Source organism: Ceratotherium simum, chromosome 16 (genome assembly GCF_057802395.1).
Source record: "Ceratotherium simum simum isolate JZ-2026a chromosome 16, ASM5780239v1, whole genome shotgun sequence".
Taxonomy (NCBI): domain Eukaryota; kingdom Metazoa; phylum Chordata; class Mammalia; order Perissodactyla; family Rhinocerotidae; genus Ceratotherium; species Ceratotherium simum.
Window position 1 is genome coordinate 46557388 of NC_141915.1, and position 23160 is coordinate 46580547.

At 50.3% G+C, this 23160-nt stretch overlaps 1 protein-coding gene, 1 long non-coding RNA gene and 1 pseudogene across 5 annotated transcripts in view; 2 read left to right on the forward strand and 1 right to left on the reverse strand.

Moving 5' to 3' along the window:
• The window catches only part of CYB561 (cytochrome b561), a 13959-nt gene extending 12760 nt beyond the window's left edge, over positions 1-1199 (reverse strand). The window contains exon 1 of one of the 4 annotated variants that reach the window (XM_087441380.1): positions 894-1199. In XM_087441380.1, the coding sequence (XP_087297506.1) occupies positions 894-1036 (143 nt within the window). In that variant the 5' untranslated portion in view covers positions 1037-1199. Of the gene's footprint in view, positions 1-621; positions 700-893 lie in introns of those variants that run through there. The other 3 variants (XM_087441379.1, XM_087441382.1, XM_087441381.1) reach the window with 3 other exon arrangements.
• LOC147915054 (uncharacterized) overlaps positions 1-22946 on the forward strand; it is a 24331-nt gene extending 1385 nt beyond the window's left edge. Inside the window, exons 2-3 of the long non-coding RNA XR_015554751.1 lie at positions 224-405; positions 20546-22946. This is a non-coding gene — a long non-coding RNA (uncharacterized LOC147915054). The remainder of the gene's footprint in view (positions 1-223; positions 406-20545) is intronic.
• On the forward strand, positions 9876-12735 carry LOC101388084 (large ribosomal subunit protein eL21 pseudogene; annotated as a pseudogene).
• Positions 22947-23160: the final 214 nt, after the last annotated feature.

Genomic DNA, 23160 nt, shown 5'->3' on the forward strand with positions numbered 1-23160 from the left:
TTCAGGACCCACCAAAGCCAACCCAACGAGTAAGGATTTCCCAAATGAGAAAATCCTCCTCTCACACCCAGCAGCTGGGATGTTAGAGGAGAACAAGGAAGGGATCCTAGCTAGACATGTCAACCCAAGAGGAAAGAGGCGAGGCGGAGTCTCGGTTTCAGGTTTCAAGAGAACAGTCGTGGCAAACGTTGATTGATCCACTTCTACCCTACCTTGTTTCTAGAACACCGCAAAATATTAGCCGTGGGCCCACAGATAAACCTGGGGTCACCTGCCGCTCCACTCTAACTTCCGCAGAGACGGCACAGAGGCCCACCCGGGGCCGAAGGCTGACGGCTCCAGGAAGAGCAGGACACGCTCTTTAACCTGGGGCCTTGCTCGCTGGCCCAAAGCCCGGGGAAGCAGGTGAGGTGCGAGTCAGGGCTGGCAGCAGGTGAGGGAAGGAGAAACACTCGCTGCGGCTCCAGGGACCCGGCCTGTTCCGGCGCACCTGGCCCGCCACCCCCGTCCCCCGCCCCCCACCCCCACCGCACACACCTGGCCCGCCGCACCCCGCACACCTGCCCCCCACCCCGACTCCGCGCCGGGGCTCGGCTCGCACCCCCGGCCCGGGCCGCCTACCTGGCCAGGCGCCGGGCCCGGAGCTCGTTCCCACAGCGCCGCGCCGCCGACCCGCCCCCTAGCTCCCGGCGCCGCGCCCCGGCTGCTCCGCCGGTTCCGCGAGCCGCGCGGGCCTCGGCGCTGCGGCGTCGCCATGGCGACCGGGCGGCGGCGGCGGGTTGGCCGCGAGGCGAGCGACGCGGGGAGGGTCACGCGGCGCGCGGGGCCGGAAGTGCCTCGGCGCGTCCCCGCTCTCGGGACGGGGTCGGGTCCCGCAGATCCCGGGTCCGCACCTGGACGCCCGCCTGGCGGGGGCTGCGGCGCAGGGCGCTGAGGGCCGAGAGCCGCGGCCCCGTGACCCCGGCCTTCTGGACCCGAGCTCGCGAGTAACCTTCGAAAGCCGGGCCTCGCGACCTGGCTTCCAGGGCCCCCACATTCGGGGACGCAGGGGGAGTCTTCGTGGGGGGGCCCTCCCGGCCCAGGCCTGACTCGAGGCCGAGGGGATGGGCTGCCTGGTTCGCGGGGGCAGTGGCAAGGGCCGGGGGAGACCGGGCCCTGAGCAGAGGGGAGGGGATGCCGGGCCGAGAACAGCCGCGCTGCCCTGGCCTCGTCTCCGCGCTTCCTGATCCCTTCCCTCCACGCCCTCCCTTTCTTCCTTGCAACCTTCTTCCCTTCACTCCTCTGGCCCCGCCCTGGGCTCAGGTGGCCGCTAGGTGTCACACACGGCGGGGCCTTGGCCCTCGCTGCAGCCCCGAGGGAGAAGATGTCACTCTACAGGAAGGCTGGACTCATCCCTTCCCCAATTCCATCCCCCGACACACACACACACACACACACACACACACACACACACACACACACACACACACACACACACACACACACTGTAGGCGACGTTTTTGCCCCCTTTAACCAAGCCAGGGGGCTTTGCCTGAGACTAACTACCCACCCCTCCCCCTAGGCAAACTAACCTGAGGATAATTGCATCCTCCCCTGCCCCAACCAAGATGTAGGGTGCCACCCTTATGTTCATTGCAGCATTATTCACTATGGCCAAGACATGGAAGCAACCCAGGTGTCTCTCGACTGATGATTGGATAAAGAAGATGTGCTATATATATACAATGGAATACTACTCAGACAAAAAAAGATAAAATCATCCCATTTGCAACAACATGGATGGACCTGGAGGGTATTATGTTAAGTGAAATAAGCCAGAGAGAGAAAGACAAACACCACATGAGTTCACTCGTATGTGGAAGATAAACCAACACACGGACAGGTAGAACTGTTTGGTGGTTACCAGGGGCTAGAAGGTGGGGAGTGGGCACAAGGGGTGGAGGGATGCACTTATATGGTGACTGATAAACAATAACGTACAACAAAAATTTCACAACAAAAAAAAATAAACTTGAAAAAAAAAAACGCGAAGGGTGCCAAGGCAAAGGCTAGGGGCCAGCGCCTGCTGCAGCCAGGTCCAGGCCCCCATCCAGGAAATGCTGTGGGTAGATAACAAACCCAGCTCAGACTTCCTACAAGCTGGGAACAAAAGGTTCTTTCCTGTCAGATGCCTGGCAAGACTCACCGAGGGCCTGGAGGTAGGAGGGAAATAGGGTTTCCTCCCCTGGGGACATAAATGAGCTTCAGCAGAGGGACACCCCTCCCCCACCCGCCCCCTGCGCTGTGGGCTTCTCATGGCCCTGGGGACCCAATACCCCCTTACAGAGAGAACATACTCTCAAGCGCATGGCAAGACACTTGAGAGTGCCCACTGCCCTGGGCACACCTTCCGATGGGGCAAACACAGCTGGGTCCACCCCCTCAAAGTGACCAAGCTTAAACCATCCAAGAACATAAATTTTGTTGGGGTAGCTCTCCAGTTGGAGGGAGTTAATGGACATTTTAAATTAAGAAACAGCTTCCTTAGCGTGCCAACAGGCAAACAGCGGGCAACAAATGCCTTGTGAGTTGACTGTGGAACCGAGCCATTTCCCATTGTTTGGCCTGTGTATTTGGGCTTGAAGGAGGACTGGGGTGGGCAGTACGTCAGAGGAGCAGAGCCTCCCTGGGAACCTGATGTGCGTGCTGAGCTTCCCAGTGCAGGGCTCTCAGCCCCTCCACAGCGGGGAGAGAGACTCCTGCTGAGGAGTATGGGCCCCTTCAGGTCCTCCCCACCACGGCCCTGCAGCTCTTGGCTGCAGCATTTTCCCGTTAGGAGGGAGAGCACATCCGGCCAGCAGTGCTCTCAGGGGTCTGCTTCAAGGAGGGGGATGGGGGGTGATGGAGGTGGTGCTCTGAGTGAGGTAGGGTGCCTCCATGGGGGCCAGCCTCATGGGGACTTAGCTTTAAGGGCTCATGGCTCCACCCAACCATTTTAAAGAGCAGGTGATCCCACCAAGCTGCAGTCAAGCACCAGGGCCCGGTGGCCTTATGCCCTGCTCCAGAATCCCCAACCCAAGATGGGCAAAAGCTCACACTCCTTTCCTCCCCACTCCCTGCCGCGGAGACTCCTGCCTTGGAAGCCAGAGAAGTATCCACCCTACAGGTAGGGGCAGGGGCAGGCCAAGGGAGCAGGCCTAAGGCCTTTTCTTGGGGACAGAGGATGTGACCCAGGGCATTTTCCATGCAAACCTTTCCCTTCCCGCAGTCAAAAAGCTACACTAGCCTTCATGTTCCTCAGACTCACCAAGTTCACGCTCACCTCTCCTTTGGAATGTTGTTCCCCATCATCTTTTGGCTCATTCCTTCAAATCTCAACCTGAACTCCCCTCTTAAGAAAGGCCTTCCCTGCCCATCCAGTCCAGTAGCTGGGGTTGGGGTGGAGACGTAGGGAGATCCCCTGGATTAAGTGTGCTAGGGACAGCTCTGGGAAACCACACCTTGCACTTATCCTGTTCTTTGGCCAAAAACATTTAAAGAGCAGCAAGAACAAAGACAGTGAGCAGAATGTACCTCGTAAACAGGACTTCAGATGCCCTGAGCACCTGGCTGATCACATCTGTTCTTACTAGGGTTATGAGATTTAGAAAGAGGGGGGAAAATAAACAGGATGCCCCATTAAATTTGAATTTAATATTTTTTTAGCATAAGTATGTCTCACATACTACATGTAATATACTAAAAATGTTGTTTATCTGAAATTCAGATCTAACTGGGTGTCCTGTATTTTTTCTGACAATCCCGCCCTTGCTAGGAGAGGGGCCTCCTAGCCATTCTGACCCCTCCCGGCAAAGCTTCCCCACCCCCAGCAGGCTGAACACGCAGTTAACCCCAGTTCAGCTCATGCTTCAGGCCTTGGGCAGCAGAGGCCCTGAGGCATAGAGATTCCGCAGTCCTAAGGCACTGTAAGATGCAAACACACAAAGTTCATTCACTCTTTACAACAGTTTTTATCAAAGAGAGTCACTTTGATGTGCCAGGTGCTGGGGACATTGGGGACACAATGAACAGGACAGGCACAGCCCTGTTCTCTCATGTGTTAGCAGTCAGTGCATAGAAAGGCACTTCACCCAGGTGTGAGGGTCGGGGAGGACTTCTGGGGTGTGTGACATGGAATCATAGAGCTACAGGATGCGCAGGGGTTAACCTGGCAAAGGGACAGCAGGGAGGGGGCAGGAGTGCTCCTGCTAAAGAAAGAGCTAAAGGAGGAAGAGCTGTGCCATCAGGTGGAGGAGGCCTACCCAGTACGCCCTGGGGCTCCCGGCCACTGTCAGAATCCACATGCCCGAGCCAAAGCCTGCGGCAGCTCTGGGAAGTAAGCCTGGCCTTGGGGTGGCAAATACATAATGGAAAGACACAGCCCTGACTGGTCTACAGAGGCTGAGAGCACCCTTCAGCTCGGGGTGGCATCATCAGGCCCACTCCCTGAGGAACCTGTGCCAACTTCTGTGAAAAGAAAACTAGTCAGACTCTGAAAGCACATGGCTGCTTTGGTGAGCTTAAAATGGAGCTGTAAGCACTCAGGGAGAAAAACGTGTCTTCTAGCTTCAGGGGCAGCAGACGTGGCCAGAAAAGCAGCAGCAATGGTGGCAGGAGTGGCAGTGAGGCGGGGGACAGGCCACAAAGCTTCTGCAGCCACCGATGAAGACAGTGAGTCACCTGGGACCTCCAGAATGCTGAGGGATTGGGCTGAGGGACGTCACAGGCTGTGGGTCCCAGGCTGACCCCAAGGCTGCTCCAGTCTGGGAAAACGAGACTTAAACAAACAAGAGTAACCTGCCCACAAGCTGAGATAACACCACAGCATGGGTGGAGAGGCGATGAGAATCAGGACAGTCAAGTCAGCTTTTACCTCTGCTGGGCCCCAGGGGAACAGGATGCAGGATGGATAAGCAGTTGCGGGGACCAGCCTGGTACAGGAGGTGGCATGACAGCACTAGGCACCGAAGGTGGGAGGTAGCGAAAGGAGTGGGCTTTTCCCACAGTGCGTTTCTGTGCAGCCCTTGGGGGAGGGAGTGATCAGGAGGAAGTTGTTTTCTCTTCTTCCTCACTCTCTCCCTCCCTTCCTCCTTCCCTTCCTCCCTGCCTGCCTGCCTTCTTTCCTTCCTCACTTCCTTCCTCACATTCTTCCTTCCTTCCTTCCTCAATTCCCTCCTTCCTCACTTCCTTCCCCCCTTCCTTCCTCCCTTTCTTCCTCCCTTCTTTGCCTTCTTTCAACAAAGGTTTATTGGGCACCTACTTGGTTCAGGCACTGTTCTAGGCCCTGGAGAGACAGTAATTGATAAGACAAAAGTCACTGCTTTCCTGTAACTTATGTGAAGTGGGGGAGACAGATCATTAAAAAGTAAACTAACAGACACACAACATATGCAGACACACATACATATGAAGGGAAGGAAGACTATCCTCTACCTACTCTGGGTCCTTTCTTGCTGGGCTACAAATTAAATTGACATGAGACAGAATAATAGGAGAAAAATCAAACAAAGCTTTATAACGTGTATACGTGGGAGAGACCGGGAAAAACTGGGTAACTTGACAAAATGGCAGAGGTTCTCATCTTAAATAGCATCTTCAGGTAAAGACAAAGGAGGATGCTGGGGGTGGGGGGAGTCGGCTATGGGAGACTACCAGAAAAGCACAGTAAACAAGAGTAAGGTTATTATGCAGATTTAAGTCCTTGCCTTCTGCATTGATAAGAGTTTCTAGAGATAAGGTTATCCCCCCTTCTTCCTGGTACACAGAGGGAGAACCTTTTCTGTGTGTGTGGTTGTGTGGGTGGGTGTGTGTGTGTGAGGAAGATCAGCCCTGAGCTAACATCCGATGCCAATCCTCCTCTTTTTGCTGAGGAAGACTGGCCCTGGGCTAACACCTGTTCCCATTTTCCTCTACTTTGTATGGGACACCACCACAGCATGTCTTGACAAGTGGTGCGTCGGTCTGCACCCGGAATCTAAACCTGCGAACCCAGGCCGCCAAAGTGGAGCGCACACACTTAACCACTGCGCCACTGGGCTGGCCCCCAGGAGATACCTTTACAAATGGAGATTTCCGCTATAGATGTAAATGTCTCTTACAAAGGGTAACTACTACTTTTACTTGGTTTTCAGAGCTTTGATAAGAACGGGTTTAGCAAGGACCCTCCCAGTCTAACCATACCCAGAGTTATCTATGGTGAAGGCCTGTCTCCAGGACAGGCCTATCTTAAATTCTTTTAGGCAGTTAGTTGGGGGTCGGGGGGCGGGGGAAGGAGGCGTGTCAAAGTTTCTTTCAGAGAAAATAATCAAGGTAAAGAGACGTATTTCGAGGTCGCCAATTCTGATCCCCCACACATACATATGTACACACATATACACATACACACACACAGAAACCTAATTGCATGCAGCAGCAGTGCTGTGAAGAAAGAAAGCAAGGGAGAGAGTGCTAGGGAAGGCTCTCTGAGGACAGAGGGTAGGGGTACAGGCCATGCGAAGGTCTAGTGGAAGGCAATTCCAGGAGGGAAGAGGAGGGAAGGGCAGAAGCCCGAGGCAGGAATGTGCAGGAATGTGCGTGGCCACCATCATTCCACCCTTCCATCTCGTGCTCCTCTGCCCCCAACAGAGGAGAAATCAGCTGCGGGTACAGAGAGGAGAGCAGCAATGTAAACAGGTCTCTAGAGAGGGCGGAGGTTGAAGATAAATGGTCCATAGCAAGGACCCCACCAGCAATTCCTGGGGCGTCTGAGAAGTGTCTGTAGGCCCGTGGTTGTAACTGTGTCTGACCACTGACCACATCCATCACACACTTGAGAATCTGGACATCAGGTCGCAGTCGGTAGGGCACCGCCAAGCTCCCCTCATCCAGCCCAGAAAGTTTGCCCCTGTGGCTGGTGGTGCAGCTGAGAGGAGGCATCAGAGCCCAGCCCCAGCATCTCCCTCACCTGGGCCATTCTCCCCTCCAGGAAAGAAAGCATGAGGACCCTGCATCCTGGCCGTGTCCTCAATCCCCACATCCACGCTTTTCTCCCTGAGTCGGTCAGTCAGTCAATCAACAAACACGGGGGACCTGCTCTGTAAGTGCTAGGGGCATTGTGGAGAGCAAGGAAGACCCAGGGGAGCAAAAGTGTGAGGCCTGGGGTGAAGGGGTGGCCAGAGCCTTGGGTGGTGTCAGCAGAGGCGTGTCAGCAAGTAGTGCTTCGCAGCTTCAGGGGCAATGTCACATTCCAACAGTTTGACTCTAAGTGCTCTTATCTGTCTAGAGGATAGGGAAGGCTCTTTGAGGACAGAGGGTGCGGGTGCAGGCCACGTGAAGATCTAGGGGAAGGTAATTCCAGGAGGGAAGAGAAGGGAAAGGCAGAGGCCTGGAGGCAGGAATGTGCCTGGGCCTCTCTTCACCTGATAAATCCAAGCACCCCCCCATCCCAGGGCTTATTTTGCCGCAGGGATCAGTCCTGACCGCTTCGCTTCACCACGGAGCCAGGACCCAGCTGCACACCAGCAAATGCCATGGGCCCACACCGGAAACCCCAGCTCCTAAGCTCTTTAGTGGCCCAGTCCCCTGTTTATGGGCCCCCATGACATCCCCACAGGGCCCAGGCAGCCAGGTCAGCATCAGCCACACACGGCCGCCAGCGCCAGCCCTCCCCTAGTCAACTAGGTCCTCTCCAGAGCCCGGCCCCCTCCAGGTTCCTCCATGGAGAGTTTTCTTGCCAGAAGCCGCGGGGCCTTTCTTGCTTGCTGACCATCAGAGAAGGTCTGCTAAGGTGGAAGGGTCTCATCTCAGATTCTCTCCTCTTCCTACGCACGTTGGTTGACCCACCCACCCCGATCTCAAGGGGGTGACATGAGGTGGCAAGGGCCCTCGGGGAGAGGTAGAGAGGCCAGGCAAGGCGCAGGATGCTGCCAGGGCTGCCAACAGGGCTGGAGGCCCCTCAGGGGTCCTGGGCATTTAGAGGGCCTTGCCAGGGCCCTGGACATCTAGAGGTAAGAGTGGACCCCAAAGATGAATTTGCCTCCCACGCTCTGGGTCCCACCATGGAGACCGTGTTAGAGGCCCACAGGAGGTGCCTCTCCCCCAGCCCAGTGGGAGGCTGGCCAGACCCCCAGCTCCAGGCCCCCACCGCCACTCCCATGGCAGCTGTCCGTCCTGCCCTCCCTTCTCTGTGGGTCCCCCATGTTTCTGTTTCTGCTGCCACCACAGGCTCTGTTTTGTTTCTCTCTGACTGTCTCTCTCTTTCTCAGTTCCTCTCTCAGTCTCTCCCTTCCCTCCGTCTCTGTCTTCCTGTCTGACCTGAGGTTCCCTGGGCTTCCAGAGCATGGGCAGTTTCACTCGGTTTCCTAGCCCCTCTCTGGGAACAATGGGTAAGAGCCACACAACCACAGTAAGATACACACAGGTGCCGGGTGCTGCTTTAGGGCCAGTTAGGCGCCCAAGCCCCCCCCACCCCAGCTCCAAGCTGGGCCCCAGTGGGGTTAGTGAGGGCTCGCTGGCACTCAGCTGGGCCCTCAGAGTAGGAGAGGATGGCAGTGCTGAGGCCCGGGCAGGCACACAGCCCCTCACCACCACCACACTCATACCTGCCACAAAGGAGGCAAGAATGCATTCATTCCAGTCAGGCTCTCAGCAGACCTGCCATGTACATGGGTGGCTGGGGCTGCTCCGGGCTCTGGAAATGTGAATGTGGTGGTGGCCCATGTCTGCTGTCCCAGAGCTCCGTGGGAAACAGATGTGCAGGTGGTGGCAGTCCTACTCACTGAATGCTGTGCTGAATGCCAAGGCTGTGCTTTGGAGGAAGAAAGGTCAGGTCACGCCTTGAGGGGTGATGGGTGATGACTGAGCAATAGGGGGTGGGGGCAGTCCAGGCAGAAGGAGTAGAAGGCAGGAAAGACCCAGGGGCCCGAGAGATCAGGGTCTGCTTGACACGCCAGTGGGGCCAGCCTCTGTGATCACTGAACTGTCAGGAAAAAAGTGGAATCTGACTAGAGTTGCAGACATTTTTTAGTTTGCCAAGTCAGGACATTAAAAATATATATGTCATTTTCTCTCACCACCATTTTATGAGAGAAGTAATATTTTAACTACAAAAAAAATAGAAAGGATATTTGGAATAGAAGATATTGTGGCCACGAAAGGACAGCTGGCAGCCTGGCTGGTGTGTGCTCGTTGGTTTCATATGTCTCACTCTTCTTGTTTCTCTCCCTTCATTGCTGACTGCCGAAGGTGTTGTCCTGTCCCGTTCACGCAGGGACCACGGCAGAGACAACCTCAGTAGGGGCAAAGCCAAGAGAAGTGGGTTTAAGATTTGGGGTTAAAAATCAGAATATCCTGACTCTAAAGAATATGACACTTGACACTTGTCCAGTGAGAGTAGACCGAGGCAAGAGCATTCTGGAAGGTGGAGAAGGAGTGGATAGTGGAGGGGCTCACAGTGGGGGCACTTATCCAACTTCACATTTGGGTTCCACCCCTTGTGTGACCTTAGTCAACTTACTAACCTCTTTGTGCCTTAGTTTCCTCATCTGTAAAGTGGGAACCAAATAGTACCTAACTCCTAGGGTTGCTGGGAGGTTGAAATTAATAAGATATGCAAAGCGCTTAGATGCCTGACTCAATAGACATGGCATGTATATTGTTATATGTTGTCCTATGCCTGGCACCCACACAGCACCCAGAGCGTAGAAGAGACCGTTAATGCTGGTGAAATGGAAGAAGGAGGCACAATCAGGGCAAATCCCAGGCCTGGCTTCGCGGGAGGACCCGGGCTGTGAGCCCACCCTCCCGGGTCTTCGGCAGTATTTTGAATATTCCTTGGTCCTCTTCCGGCAGCTCTCTCCTACCACTCCCACACTGACCCCATGGCGACTGAGATGGAAAACTTGGTGAGCTTATGAATAGGCTGGGCTTGGGAAGTTAGGGGAGACTCGACACCTCCTGAAGGTTCTCTGAGGTGGATGCCCAGTCCAGCAGCATCCCCAGAGGCAGGAGGCAGGCAGAGAAAAGGGACAAAGGATCTTGTGGCCACAGGAGGCGGAGCGCACCAGAGGACCCCAGCAGCGGCAGGAGTAAGAAGAGCCAGCTCTTCAGTCACCCACCTCCTCACGGCGAAGGACCAGTGCCCTCCAAAACCGAGTCCTCGTCTCCTTGCCCTCTCACTACCCAAACCTGCTTCTAGAATGTACCCCTCCTAGGAACATGCCTTGCAAGGCATCATCACCCCCCTCATCTCCCCTCATCCCTCCCCCTCCTTCCCATCAGCTGCTGCCTCCTTCAGTCTCACCTCCCTCTACACACCCCTGAATCTATCACTCTCCTCAGTGTCTGGGGGGGCCCTAGGCTGCTGTCTTCTCCTGCCAACTTCAGAGGTTGCTAATTACTTATCTTCGCTGATCGCTCTGAAATACAAATGCAGTCATGGCACTGCCAGCCTAGAACCTTCCTTAGGAGGACGTCTGACCGCCCACCTTGGCTTTTCCAGCCTCCGCTCACACCCTAGTGCTGACCAGTGGAAATTTCTTTGTTTCCTCTGCTTGAAAAGTGAGTCTTCCAACGACTGGCCTGATCAACTCCTACCCCTCCTTTCAGGGCTCAGCCCGAGCGAGACCCCTAGCCAGGGCTCAGGGCCCATCACCTCTTTGGGAATTGCTTGTTAAACATCCGGGGAATCTGTGGGGTTACCATCTCCGGCACACGCGCAGTGGTCTCAGGAGAAATGTGCGGAGGAACGAGGAGAAAAAGAAAAGGAGGGAGATATTTTTAGTGACGACCAGGCAAGATTGGGCAATAGGACACAGAACAGATATGAGTCAAAGATTTCTCGGACGTTCCTGGCCTGGGAGGCGGAGATGGATCGTCACTGTCCGCAGCCATGGTGAAGCTGGCCTCACTCTGGGCCTGGAGTGAAGACATGCACCTTCCCCTTGGCCCTGCTTCCTGGGAATCGGAGGCCCAACACCCCAAAGACGGAGTGCAATAGAGACAGGGTCCAAGGATATTTAGTAGCCACAGGGCATTGTCCTTGTCAACATTTTTTTAAAAAAACAGAATCTTTCTTATTAAATTTATCCTTGACATGAAGCTGGGAGGAGAGCTAAAAGGAGACGTGCAAGTTAAAGAAGCTTTCTCAAAAAACAAGAGCATTGAGTCAAAGCAGTAAGATTGAATTCTGTAGATGCTCTGCCTTTAGAGGGGGAAATCAGATTCACAGAAACAAACCGGTAATGTTTCACATGAAAAAGATCCGAGGGTTTTCATCAACTCCCGGGTTCAGTGTGAGTCACGGGGCTGAGGAGGCTGCCAGAACAGCCACGACCCTCTTTGGCTGCACCAACAGACTCACGTTAACTGGATCAGGGCCCCTCTGCACGGGTTAGACCAGCCCTCAGGCTTTCCTCCAACATGGGTGTGCAGTTTATGAGGGACATGGAAAATCTACAATCTGTTCACAAGAGAATGATCAGGTGCTGGAGGAGCTAGAAACCATCTCTTCCCAGGAATCACTGAAGGTGATGTGTTTCTCCTGGAGAAAAGGAGACATGGATAGCCATGGATGCTACCTCTCATGTTGGAGGGTGGTAGTGTCAAAGAGAAAAGACTCACTAAGTGTTTCTTTAGAGAAAAGAGTGAAGGACAATAAGTATAAATGATGAGGCGGGAGACATAGTTAACACCAGAAAGCAGTTTCTAACAACTAGAGCAGTCCAGCCCACCGAGCTAGTGAGCTTCCTGTCCTTGGAAATGTTCAAATGCAGGCAGAGTGATGTCAAGGATATCATAGACACCATTGGCAAGAGAGCAGTGGTTCCTAAACTTTTTTCCTCTCCCGAACATCCCGTTGTAAAGGAATCTCATGTTTTGAAATATTGTATCTCTTTGACAAATTGCACTTATTCAATGTAAAAATTATCCCATTTTAATAGTTAAAAACCTGTGTTCTATCAATCATCTGATACTTAGCCAGGCTTGGGGCCCACTGATCAGAGCAAGAAGTGACTCAGCCTTGGGGGTCTGGAAATGCTTCTAAGAAGAGGAGGTTGTGCCTTTCAGCCAGAACCTCCATCTTCCAGTAATTCGCCAAGATCACCAACACGAAGGGAAAGAAGAGAGGCTATATGTTCTCAAGGCCTTTTAGGAAACATGGAGTTGTTCCTTTGGCCACATAGGTGCAAATCTATAAGAAAGGTGATATTGTTAACATCAAGAGAATGGGCACTGTTCAAAAAGGAATGCCTCAAATGTTACCATGGCAAAACTGCAAGAGTCTGCAGTGTTATCCAGCATGCTGTTGGCATCGTTGTAAACAAACAAGTTAAAGGCAAGATTCTTGCCAAGAGAATTACCGTACATAGTGAGCATATTAAGCACGCCAAGAGCCAAGATAGCTTTCTGAAACGTGTGAAGGAAAATGATCAGAAAAAGAAGGAAGCCAAAGAGAAAGGTACTTGGGTTTGACTGAAGCGCCAGCCCGCTCCATCCAGAGATGCACACTTTGTGAGAACCGCTGGAAAGGAGCCTGAACTGCTGGAACCCATTCCCTAGGATTTTGTGGTTAATAGGTGTAAAAAAAATAAAAAACCTCTACATTATTTTTATTTTTTTATAATTTTTATTTATTTATTTATTTATTTCCCCCCAAGTCCCAGTAGATAGTTGTATGTCATAGCTGCACATCCCTCTAGTTGCTGTATGTGGGACGCGGCCTCAGCATGGCCAGACAAGCGGTGCGTCGGTGCGCGCCCGGGATCTGAACCCAGGCCGCCAGCAGTGGAGCACACGCACCCAACCGCCAAGCCATGGGGCCGGCCCTAGACTATTTTTAAAAAGAGGAAGAAGAGGAAGAGGAAGTTGTGCCGGAGCTGGGATTTGAAGAATGACCTGGGGTTCTACGAGCAGACAAATGAAGGTCTTTGAAGCAGGGAAGGACTTGAGGGTGGAAACATAAGCTCCAGAATAAACTACTGAATATACAAATGAGATGAGGCTGGAGACAGGAGGGTGCAGGTTCAAAAGGGCTGTCCATGCTCTGCTCTGGAGCTTGTCGGTTCAGTAGGGGCCACAAAGGGGCTCTGACCAGGAAAACGGCATGATCTGCAAGGAGGAAAGAGGTGCTAGCCAAAAAGGAAAAAATAGATAAAATCCAACTACTTTAAAAGTAAGACCTTCTGTTATCAAAAGACATCTCAAGAAAATTCAAACAAGTCACAAACTGGGAATGACAGGTGCAACACAGTTAAATGACAAAGGATTAGTATCCAGAATATATAAAGAACTGTCATGAATCGATAAGAACAGGAAAAAAAATGGGCAAAGGAAACAGACAGGAATAGCACAGAAGACAAAGCACAAATGCCCTATAAACATATGAAAAAACGTTCAACCTCATTAACAACAAAGGAATGAAAATATGTCATACCCCCAAAATTGGCACAAATTAAAAAGTTGGACAATACTAAGTGCTGGTGAAGATATGGAGCAATGTGGGAACTCCTATCCACTGCTGGTGGGAATACAAATCAGTACAACTATTTTAGAAAGCAGTTTGATATTTGGACACCCTTGAACTTCTGCATGCCTTTGAACATCTGCATACCCTTGACCCAGCAATTTTACTCCCAGTCTATTCCCTAGAGCAATATTTTTCAAACTGTGATGAGGACCAGTTTTATTTTTGTTTTAATTTTCAATCTGTTGTGGGAGTAATAATTTTGTAAAATACAATAAAAACGAATTCCTAAAAAATGAAGTGAAAAAAAGACATACAGTATACAAGCCCTGACATTTTATTATGAGATTCAACAGACATAAAGTTACTTATGTATACCAAGGAGACATGTGCAATAATGTTACTGGCAAATTGTTTTGTAGCAGCAAAAAACAAGAAGTAACTCACATGTCTAGTGATAGGATTGGCAACTGGAGAAATAAACTGTGGTGTAATCACATGATAGATTATGGACTATTATTGAGTTGTGAAAATAAATGAACTACAGCAGTATGCAACAACACCAGTAAAGTCTCAGAAAGAGAAAAAACAAGCCTCCAAAGACTCTAATCTGATGCTTTTTAAAAAAAAGCTTCATCAAATTTACATTTCCAGGGCCGGCCCTGTGGCTTGGTGGTTAAGTGCGCGCGCTGCAATGCTGGCGGCCCGGGTTCGGATCCCGGGTGCGCATGGAGGCACCACTTCTCTGTCCATCCTGAGGCTGAGTCCCACATACAGCAACTAGAAGGGTGTGCAGCTATGACATACAACTATCTACTGGGGCTTTGGGGGCAAAAAGTAAAAAAAAAAAAAAAAAAAAATTTACATTTCCATGTTGTAGCATAATTCACTCATTTTAAGTGTACAATTCAATGATTATTAGATCATTTAGAGAATTGTGCAACTATCACACTAATTTCAGTACATTTCCATCACCACCAAAATGACTCTCATGCCCATTTTCAGTCACTCCCCATCCCCAACCCCAGCCCCAGGAACCTCTGGTCTATATTCTGTCCCTATGGATTTGACTTTTCTGGACATTTCATATAAATGGAATCATACAATATGTAATCTTTTGTGTCTGGTTTCCTTCACTTGGCATAATGTTTTTGGAGTTCACGTTGTAACATGATTCAGTGCTTCATTCCTTTTTATTGCCAAATATTCCATTGTGTGGCTATACCGCATTTTCTTTACCCATTCACCAGTTGATGGACATTTGGGTTGCTGCCACTTTTCGGCCACATTGAATAATGCTGCTTTGCATGCAAGTCTTTGCACAGGGATGTGTTTTCATTTCTCTTAAGCACATAGCTAGGTGACACTCTTTTTACAAAGCTCTAAAACAAGCAAAACTAAACAGTGTGATGTTTAAAGATATACACAAAGTACTGAGATTATTCTTTAAAAGAGAAGAGATTGATAAACACAGCATTCAGGGGAGTCAGTCATTTGCGGGCAGGAGATGGGACCAAGGAGGACAGGACTCAGCTAGACAAGAGAAACGTTGGGTAGTGGGTTTATGGGTGTTCATTTTATTATGCTTCATAACTTACACATACCTTAGATATCATACATACATACATATTTATATTATATCTATTACATAAGACATTTTAAAAAATGAAAGCCTGTCTCCAGTACCCTAACAATTCCACTGAGTCTTCATCTCAGGATAACCAGGTCCGTATTCCAGCAACAAGACTAAACATGCTCTGGGCGCGTGTCTGTGCTCCTCGCTGAGCCTGGTCCTGGCTCCCTCTGCTCCAGCCACACTGGCCCCCTGGCTGTTCCTCAAAGGCAGGAAGCAGGTCCTGCAGGTGCTGGTGCCTCCACTGAAAAGCCCTCCCTAGAGGTCCACTGGCTGCTCCCTGGCTCCCTTCAGAGCCCCCCTTCCCCAACTGCCTCGAGGTGGAATAGCACATCCCTTCACTCTAACCCCCTCGGCCTCATTTACTTTTTGACATAGCATTATCATCCCCCAACACATATTTATTTGTTGCCACCCACAGACATGCGCGCAGAATGTCGGCTCTATGGGAGCTGGGCTCTGTTTAGCTCACTGCCAAGTCCCCAGCACGTAGAAGTGCCTGGCCCTAACAGGGGCTCAGTAAATACTTGTTGAATTAAATAAAGCAGCTAAGCTTCTGATCAGGTAGAGAGCACTGGTGTTATCCAACGGAGCTGCTCTCATGTCAACCGAAAGCACGGAATAGGATGCTGTGGGTAACCGTGCAGACAGATGGTTTCAGTTAAATGGGTTGAGGTATTGAAAATGGTAATCAGACTCCCATGAGCACCTTTAAGGACCCCTATGGGTCCAGGATCCCATTTGGAAGCAACTGGGTTCTGTGAGCCTTAAAGTACTTTGCTAAGCTAGCATTCCACGTTTCCATGGTGGAGTGGCCTCTGGGGTAAAGAGGTCTTATCGTCGGGACCATCATAATCTGTACCCCAGACAGATACTTCCAGAAGGCAGTTGAGTGTGAACCTGGAGGCCAGGGATGTCTAGACAGGAGAGGTGGAGCTGTCTCCAACTCCAGTCATGCAATCTACCGGCATCATCTTAGCTCTAGGGCTGTGCTGACCAACGCAGAAACTCCTAGCCACACGTGGCTATGGAACATCTGAAATGTGGCCAGTGCAACCAGATTTTAATTATAATTACTTTTAATTAATTAAAAAATAGAAGCAGTATAATTATATTTCCATTAAATACAACTTCATTGCTTTGGTAGGACTACATTTCGCTCTAACTGTTGAAAATTTAGCATCCCGGGGGCCTGGTGGCATAGTGGTTAAGTTCATGCGCTCTGCTGTGGCGACCTGGGGTTCGCAGGTTTGGATCCCAGGCACGGACCTATGCACTGCTCATCAAGCCATGCTGTGGCCGGCATCCCATGTATAAAGTAGAGGAAGATGGGCACAGATGTCAGCCCAGGGCCAATCTTCCTCAGCAAAAAGAGTATTGGCAACAGATGTTAGCTCAGGGCTAATCTTCCTTACCGAAAAAAAAAGAAAAGAAAATTTAGCATCCAAATTGAGATGTGTGGGCCAGCCCCGTGGCTTAGTGGTTAAGTGCGCTCGCTCCACTACTGGCGGCCCTGGTTCGGATCCCGGGTGCGCACTGACGCACCGCTTCTCCCACACACAGCAACTAGAAGGATGTGCAACTATGACATACAACTATCTACTAGGGCTTTGGGGAAAAAAAAGGAGGAGGATTGGCAATAGATGTGAGCAAAAAGCAAAAAGAGGAGGATTAGCATGGATGTTAGCTCAGGGCTGATCTTCCTCACAAAAAAAAAAAAAAAACCCAAATTGAGATGTGTAAAAAGAACACCAGATTTTAAGATTTAGCACACAAAAAATGTAAAATATAATAATTATATTGATTACATGTTGAAATGATAATATTTTGGATATATTGGTTTAAATAAAATATATTATTAAAATGAATGTTACCTCTACTTTTTAAAATGTGGCTATTAGAAAATATAAAATTATATATGTGGCTCATTATATTTCTGTTGGACAGACATTTCCATCATCACAAGAAAGTTCCATTGGATAGTGCTGATCTGGAGTCTAAACAGACCGTACTCACTTTGGCCTCCAAGCATCCTCGTCATTCCCACTTCCACACTTGGCTCAGCTTTTTGCCTGGGGGTACTGACCCTCTCTGATTCTCTGAAGCTAAACCCTGCCTTCCTCCAACTGAAGCTGTCTTGCCTGGCCCCTCCAGCCCGCAGGAGCCATCCTCCTCCCGATTCCTTAGCATCTACTATTTATACCAGCCTTAAGCACTTAGCCTTGGAGAACTAATTTTCTTACCCCAATTTTTACATTAAAGGCAATAATATTGCATTTCTCTCCTAGCCCTGTGCCTTGCATATAAGGTTGTTAGCCAGTGATTTTGATAATATTAATAACATCTTGTTTTTGTGTGATGACCGACAAAGGATCTGTCTTCATTTTCCTACAACTCTTAGGAAGAGGATGGGTAGAAATGTTTGCAGCCATTTTACACATGAGGAAACCAAGGCTCAAAGAGGTTATTTTGCTCAGGTCATAAGGCTTGTAAGTGTGGCCCAGATTTTTCTGGCTCCTAATCCAGTGCTATTTCCCTTACACCTTGCTTTTGGTGCCCACATGAGTTAAGGGTTGAGGAAGCTACAGCTGTTCATGTTAGAGGCAGGACGTGAGCTGGGCTTTGAGAGGTAGGTAGGTTTTGGCTAAGCATGGAGGGTGTTCAGTGAGAGAACCAGGGCTCCTCTGAAAGCCAATCAATAATCAGGAGATCCTTTGATGAACGTAGAATGATGGAAGTAAACATTTGGGCATATTTTTTAATAAGAGCTTTATTGAGATATAGTTCATATAAAATTCCCCCTTTTAAAGTATACAATTCACTGGTTTCTAGAGTTGTGCAACCATCACTAATTTCAGAACATCTTCATCAGCCCACACAGAAACTTCACACCACCACAGTCACTCCCGTTCCCCCTGACCCCTGCCCCTGGCAACCACTAATCTACTTTCTGTTTCTACAGATTTGCCTATTATAGACATTTCATATAAATGGATTACACAATATGTAGCCTTCTGTGACTGGCTTCTTTCACTCAGCATAATGTTTTCAAGGTTCAACCATGTTGTAGCATATAATCAACACTTCTTTTTATGGCTGAATAGTATTCCCTTGTATGAATACACCATATTTTGTTTATTGATTCATCAGTTGATGGACATTTGGGTTGTTTCCAATTTGGGGCTATTATGAATGATATTCTGCTGCTTTGAACATTCATATAAAAGTTTTTGTGTGGACATGTTTTCAGTTCTCTTGGATATATACCTAGGAATGGAATTGCAGGATCACATAGTAACTCTACGTTTAACCTTTGGAGGAGCTGCCAATCTGTTTTCCAAAGTGGCTGCACCATTTTACAATCCCACCAGCGATGTATCAGGGTTCCAATTTCTCCATATCCTCAACATTTGTTTTTGTCTGTCTTTTTTATTTCAGGTATCTCAGTGGGTGTGAAGTGGTTTGATTTGCATTTCCCTGATGACCAGTGAAGTTGAGCATCTTTCCTTGTGCTTTTTGGTCATTTGTGTGTTTCTTTGGAGAATGTCTATTCAAATCCTCTGCACAATTTTTAATTTTTTTTCCCCCCAAAGCCCCAGTAGATAGTTGTATGTCATAGTTGCACATCCTTCCAGCCGCTGTATGTGGGACGTGGCCTCAGCGTGGCCGGAGAAGCAGTGCGTCGGTGCGCGCGCAGGATCCGAACCCGGGCCGCCAGCAGCGGAGCACGCGCACCTAACCGCTAAGCCACGGGGCCGGCCCAGCACATTTTTTAATTATTTGTCTTTTTATTGTTGAGTTGTAAGAGTTCTTCACATATATTCTGGACACAAGTCCCTTGTCATATACATGCTTTGCAAATATTTTCTCCCATTCCGTGGGTTGTCTTTTTGTTTTCTTGATGGTGTTGTAGGGGAAGAGGGAGAATCCCCCTCTGCCCTTTCCCTTAAGGTTCTTATGGCTGGCCAAATAATTAACAAGACAGGTTAGCAGGAGAAAATAATACCAAGTTTAATAACATGTATACATGGGAGAAACCAGGGACGCTGCGTTTCTCAACACAATAGCAGAAATTCTCATCTTAAATACCATCTTTAGCTACAAAGGAGGAGGTTGGGGGTGCGGGGTGTCAGTTACAGGAGATTACCACTAAAGCACTGTAAACAAGAGTAAGGTTATTATGCAGATTTAAGGCCTCACCTTCCACATTGATAAGTTTCTAGAAATGAGGTCATCCCCCCTCTTCCCAATACAGAGAGGGAGATACCTTTACAAATGGAGATTTCCCTTATAAATGTCAATGTTTGTCTGGCAATTCCTCTCAGGGCCATCCAGAGAATGTGGCCAGAGAGACAGAATTTCTGATAAGATGGGCTTGTTGGTGCCTTTTCTATTGTAACATCTATTTTACATTATATTACAGCCATCAGATAGAAGATCTGTTCCAGGAAGGAGTTACTATGTCAAATTCTTTAGGCAGTTAGTGGGAGAGGTCAAATGTCCATCAGAGAAAACAATCAAGGTAAAGAGATGTATTTCAGGGTGGCCAAATCTTGATCTCCCACAGTGTCCTTTGAAGCACAAAAGTTTTTAATTTCGATGAAGACCAATTTATCTAATTTTTCTATCACTTGTGCTTTTGGTGTCACATCTAAGAAACCATTGCCTAATCCAAGGTCACAAAGATTTATACCTATGTTTCTTCTAAGATTTTTATGGTTTTAGCTCTTACATTACGTAAGCCTATGGTCTATTTTGGGTTAATTTTTGTAAATGGTATGAGATAGGGGTCCAACTTTAGTCTCTTGCATGTGGAAATCCAGTTGTCCCAGCACCATTTGTTAAAAAGACTTTCTTCTCTTTTTGCCTACCCCATTTAATTGTCCTGGCACCCTTGTCAAAAATCAATTGAACATAAGTGTAAGGGTTTATTTCTAGATTCTCGATTCTATTCCATTATTGGGCATATTTTCTAAGGGATATTTTTTTCCAACTGTGGTACCCGGTGACCTGTTCTTCCTTGGAAGAGAGATGGAGAGAGGGAGCGATCTCCCAAGCAGACTGCATTTCCTCGGGTTGGTCAGTCCTCCATGGCTCTTTGCACTGGCCTCATCATAATCACATCCTCCTGCAAGATTCAGAACCCCCTCCCTTGTTTTGATGGCCGCTGAGAGGTAGCTGACTGAACAAAGGACCTTAACTCTCTCCTACCTCTCAAGGTTACTGTAAATAACAAATTAGATAATTTACACAGCAAAATTTAGAAAGGTCTAAAGTGCTAGCCAAATGTAAGGTAAATTCTTCTTATTATTATCCCTCTCCCTCATGAATAAGACCTAAAAATAGAGACAGAAGTTAACTTAAACTTTTATTCATTGGGATCAAGCTTGCAGTGTCTGTATTATTGCAAATTCCAAGTCAGTGAGGTTTGGCTCTTTGCATTATTCTTGCAGGAGGCTGTGAGCTGGCCACCTGGAGAGTGAATATGAATGCTGGTCATTCCTTCAGTCCACATGACCTTCCCTGAATAAGGGCTTACTTTGCACCAGGTACTGTGCGAAGCAGTGGGAAGACCAGGGAATAAGGCACAGTCTCTGCCCTCCTGGAACTCATGGTTTGGCGGGGAAGCTGTACAATTCCACAAGCCATTATAGTAAATATGACTATGAGGGAGGTGCGGGGTGACGCCTCCAACCAGCCCTAGTAGCAGTTTGCTCCATGTAAACTAGGGGATTAGATTATCTCCCAACCCCATTTAGCCTTTGCTTCTATGATTTTTCAGTGAGGCAGAGGCTGTTCCATGCTGACCTGAGTCCCTAACCCAGGTGTTCTATAGACATCGTCACAGTGCCCCCGAGAATGGACCAGCAGAATGGGATGCCTGCTGTACCATCCTCCTAGACAGGATGCTCAGGAGCTCTTCAGAGGGGAGGCCCAACTGAAACCTGCCTCCATCCTGCTTTCCGTGGGGTTTCTGTCCTGATAGTAGAGAAGGGTTCCCTCGTTACAAGCTAAGCCTCAGGCTCTTCTTCTTATTTTTTTTTTAAAGAATCTTTTTTTTAATTTTATTTATTTATTTATTTTTCCCCCAAAGCCCCAGTAGATAGTTGTATGTCATAGCTGCACGTCCTTCTAGTTGCTGTACTGTACGTGGGCCGCGGCCTCAGCATGGCGGGAGAAGCACTGCGTCGGTGCGCGCCCGGGATCCGAACCCGGGCCGCCAGCAGCGGAGCGCGCGCACTTAACCGCTAAGCTAAGCCACGGTGCCGGCCCAAAGGCTCTTCTTCTTCTCTACCCATCCTCCCCCTACCCAGAACCCCTCCTTCAGGACCTGAAGGAGTGTCACTCTCAAAATCCCCTGCCCGCCCCCCTCCAAGCTTCCACCAGTGAGAGACTGCTCACTCCCGGAAGACAGCAGCTCACTTGCTCAAGGCCCATTGTTCTCAAAGCCTAGAAAACCAAGCTGTTAGGACCACCTGAGAGCCGGGTGGCTCTGAGGAGGAAGAGAGCCCAGGCTCACTGCATCAGCCTCAGCCTGGCCCCTCGCCCTCGCTAGGGCGGCTCTGATCACAGGCATCCACCTAGCCAGCCCTGAAGTGCACTGGTGTCCCTTGGTGTCCCATAGGGCCCCCAGCTCTCCTCTCACCTCCCTCCTCTCCCCCATCCACCATGTTTAATGACAACACTGGCAACACCTGGCTTTCCCCTCCCCCTAGGGCTGAGGCAGCCACCTTTGTGCCCACCTCTACCGGCATCCTCCTCCACACTTCTCCCTGGCACCGTGTCATCTGACAACTCAACATCATCTCGGGGGTACTCAGCTCACACAGCCTCCTGCACACACTCCATACAGCAGGGTGAACCCATGTGTCCCTCAGCCCCAGGCACCATCCCATACACAGATGCCCAGGAGTCCAAGTGATTCCCAACTGGCCTCAAGCAGCTGAATGGGTTGGGGACTCCCAAGCAGCTGTCACTGGCTCCTTCCCTGCTCCCTCTGCCCAACCTCTGCTTCTTCCATCATCCCCTCCCACACCCTTGTCAGGGTGTCTGCTAGGGTGTAGGGTCCTCCCACCTCTGGGGACAGACACCATGGTGCTGCGGAGTTAGGGGAGGACCCTCAGCCTCTACCACCACCTCAAAACGATGCCACTTTTCTCCCTCCCCCGTGCTTGTCACTTGGAGGGACACGTGGATGAGACAGGAAAAGACTGATGGGGAATGTGGAGTCCTGAGGTGACTTGGAGCAAGCCACTCAACCTGTCTGAGTCTTAATTTCTTCATCTGTCAAATGAGGGAGTTGTTCTCATCTCTAGGCTCATCTTTGTAGCTCCCAAATGCTGCAAGTCTGTGTGGTTGTTTCTGCATGAGCGACTGACAGCTTGTGTCCCCAGTGAGAAGAGGGCAGGTGTGCCAGCGCTGCTGTGCCTCTGTGCTCCCCCCCCCAACAGCCCCTCCATTCTTTCCCCCTTTCCTGGTAGTCCCCAACCCAGTCCCCAGGTGAGCCGAGGGCTCTGAGCATCTCTGCAGCGCCTCCCCCGGGCGCCTGCCGAAGCCTCAACTCTCCACCAGCCAGCGCAGACCACACTCCCTCCCCTCAAGGCCTGGTGAAGAAGCTGGATCGAGCGACTGATCGTTAACCCTATCCGTGCTGCACTAGCGATGCTGCAGACAGCTCCCCACCTTGTCACTCTGGAGCCCAGAGAGGCCTGAGGCGGTGAGGCCAGAAGACTGAGCGTCAGAGACTGCTGGGCTCCCGGGTCCCTGCGCCGAGGCTGTGTGATGGCAAGGAGAGGGCCGGCGTGGGTGTTCCAGCAAACTGCTGGGTCCCTCAGCTTCGGAAGTGTGTATGTGGGGGGGTTCCCCTTTCAAGCTTCCTCTGCGAGAGCCTGACCTAAGCCCCATCCGCCACCCGTGGGGTGCATCTCGCAGGGGGCCACCTCGGCACCTCCCCGGGCCGGCGCCCCTGCCCGGGAGGGCCAGGAAGCGTCGGTCCCCTCCCCGCTCCGCAAGGCCCGCGCGGCCGAGGGACTTTGGAGCCGAGGAGGAAGCGCGGCGGGGCGGGGAG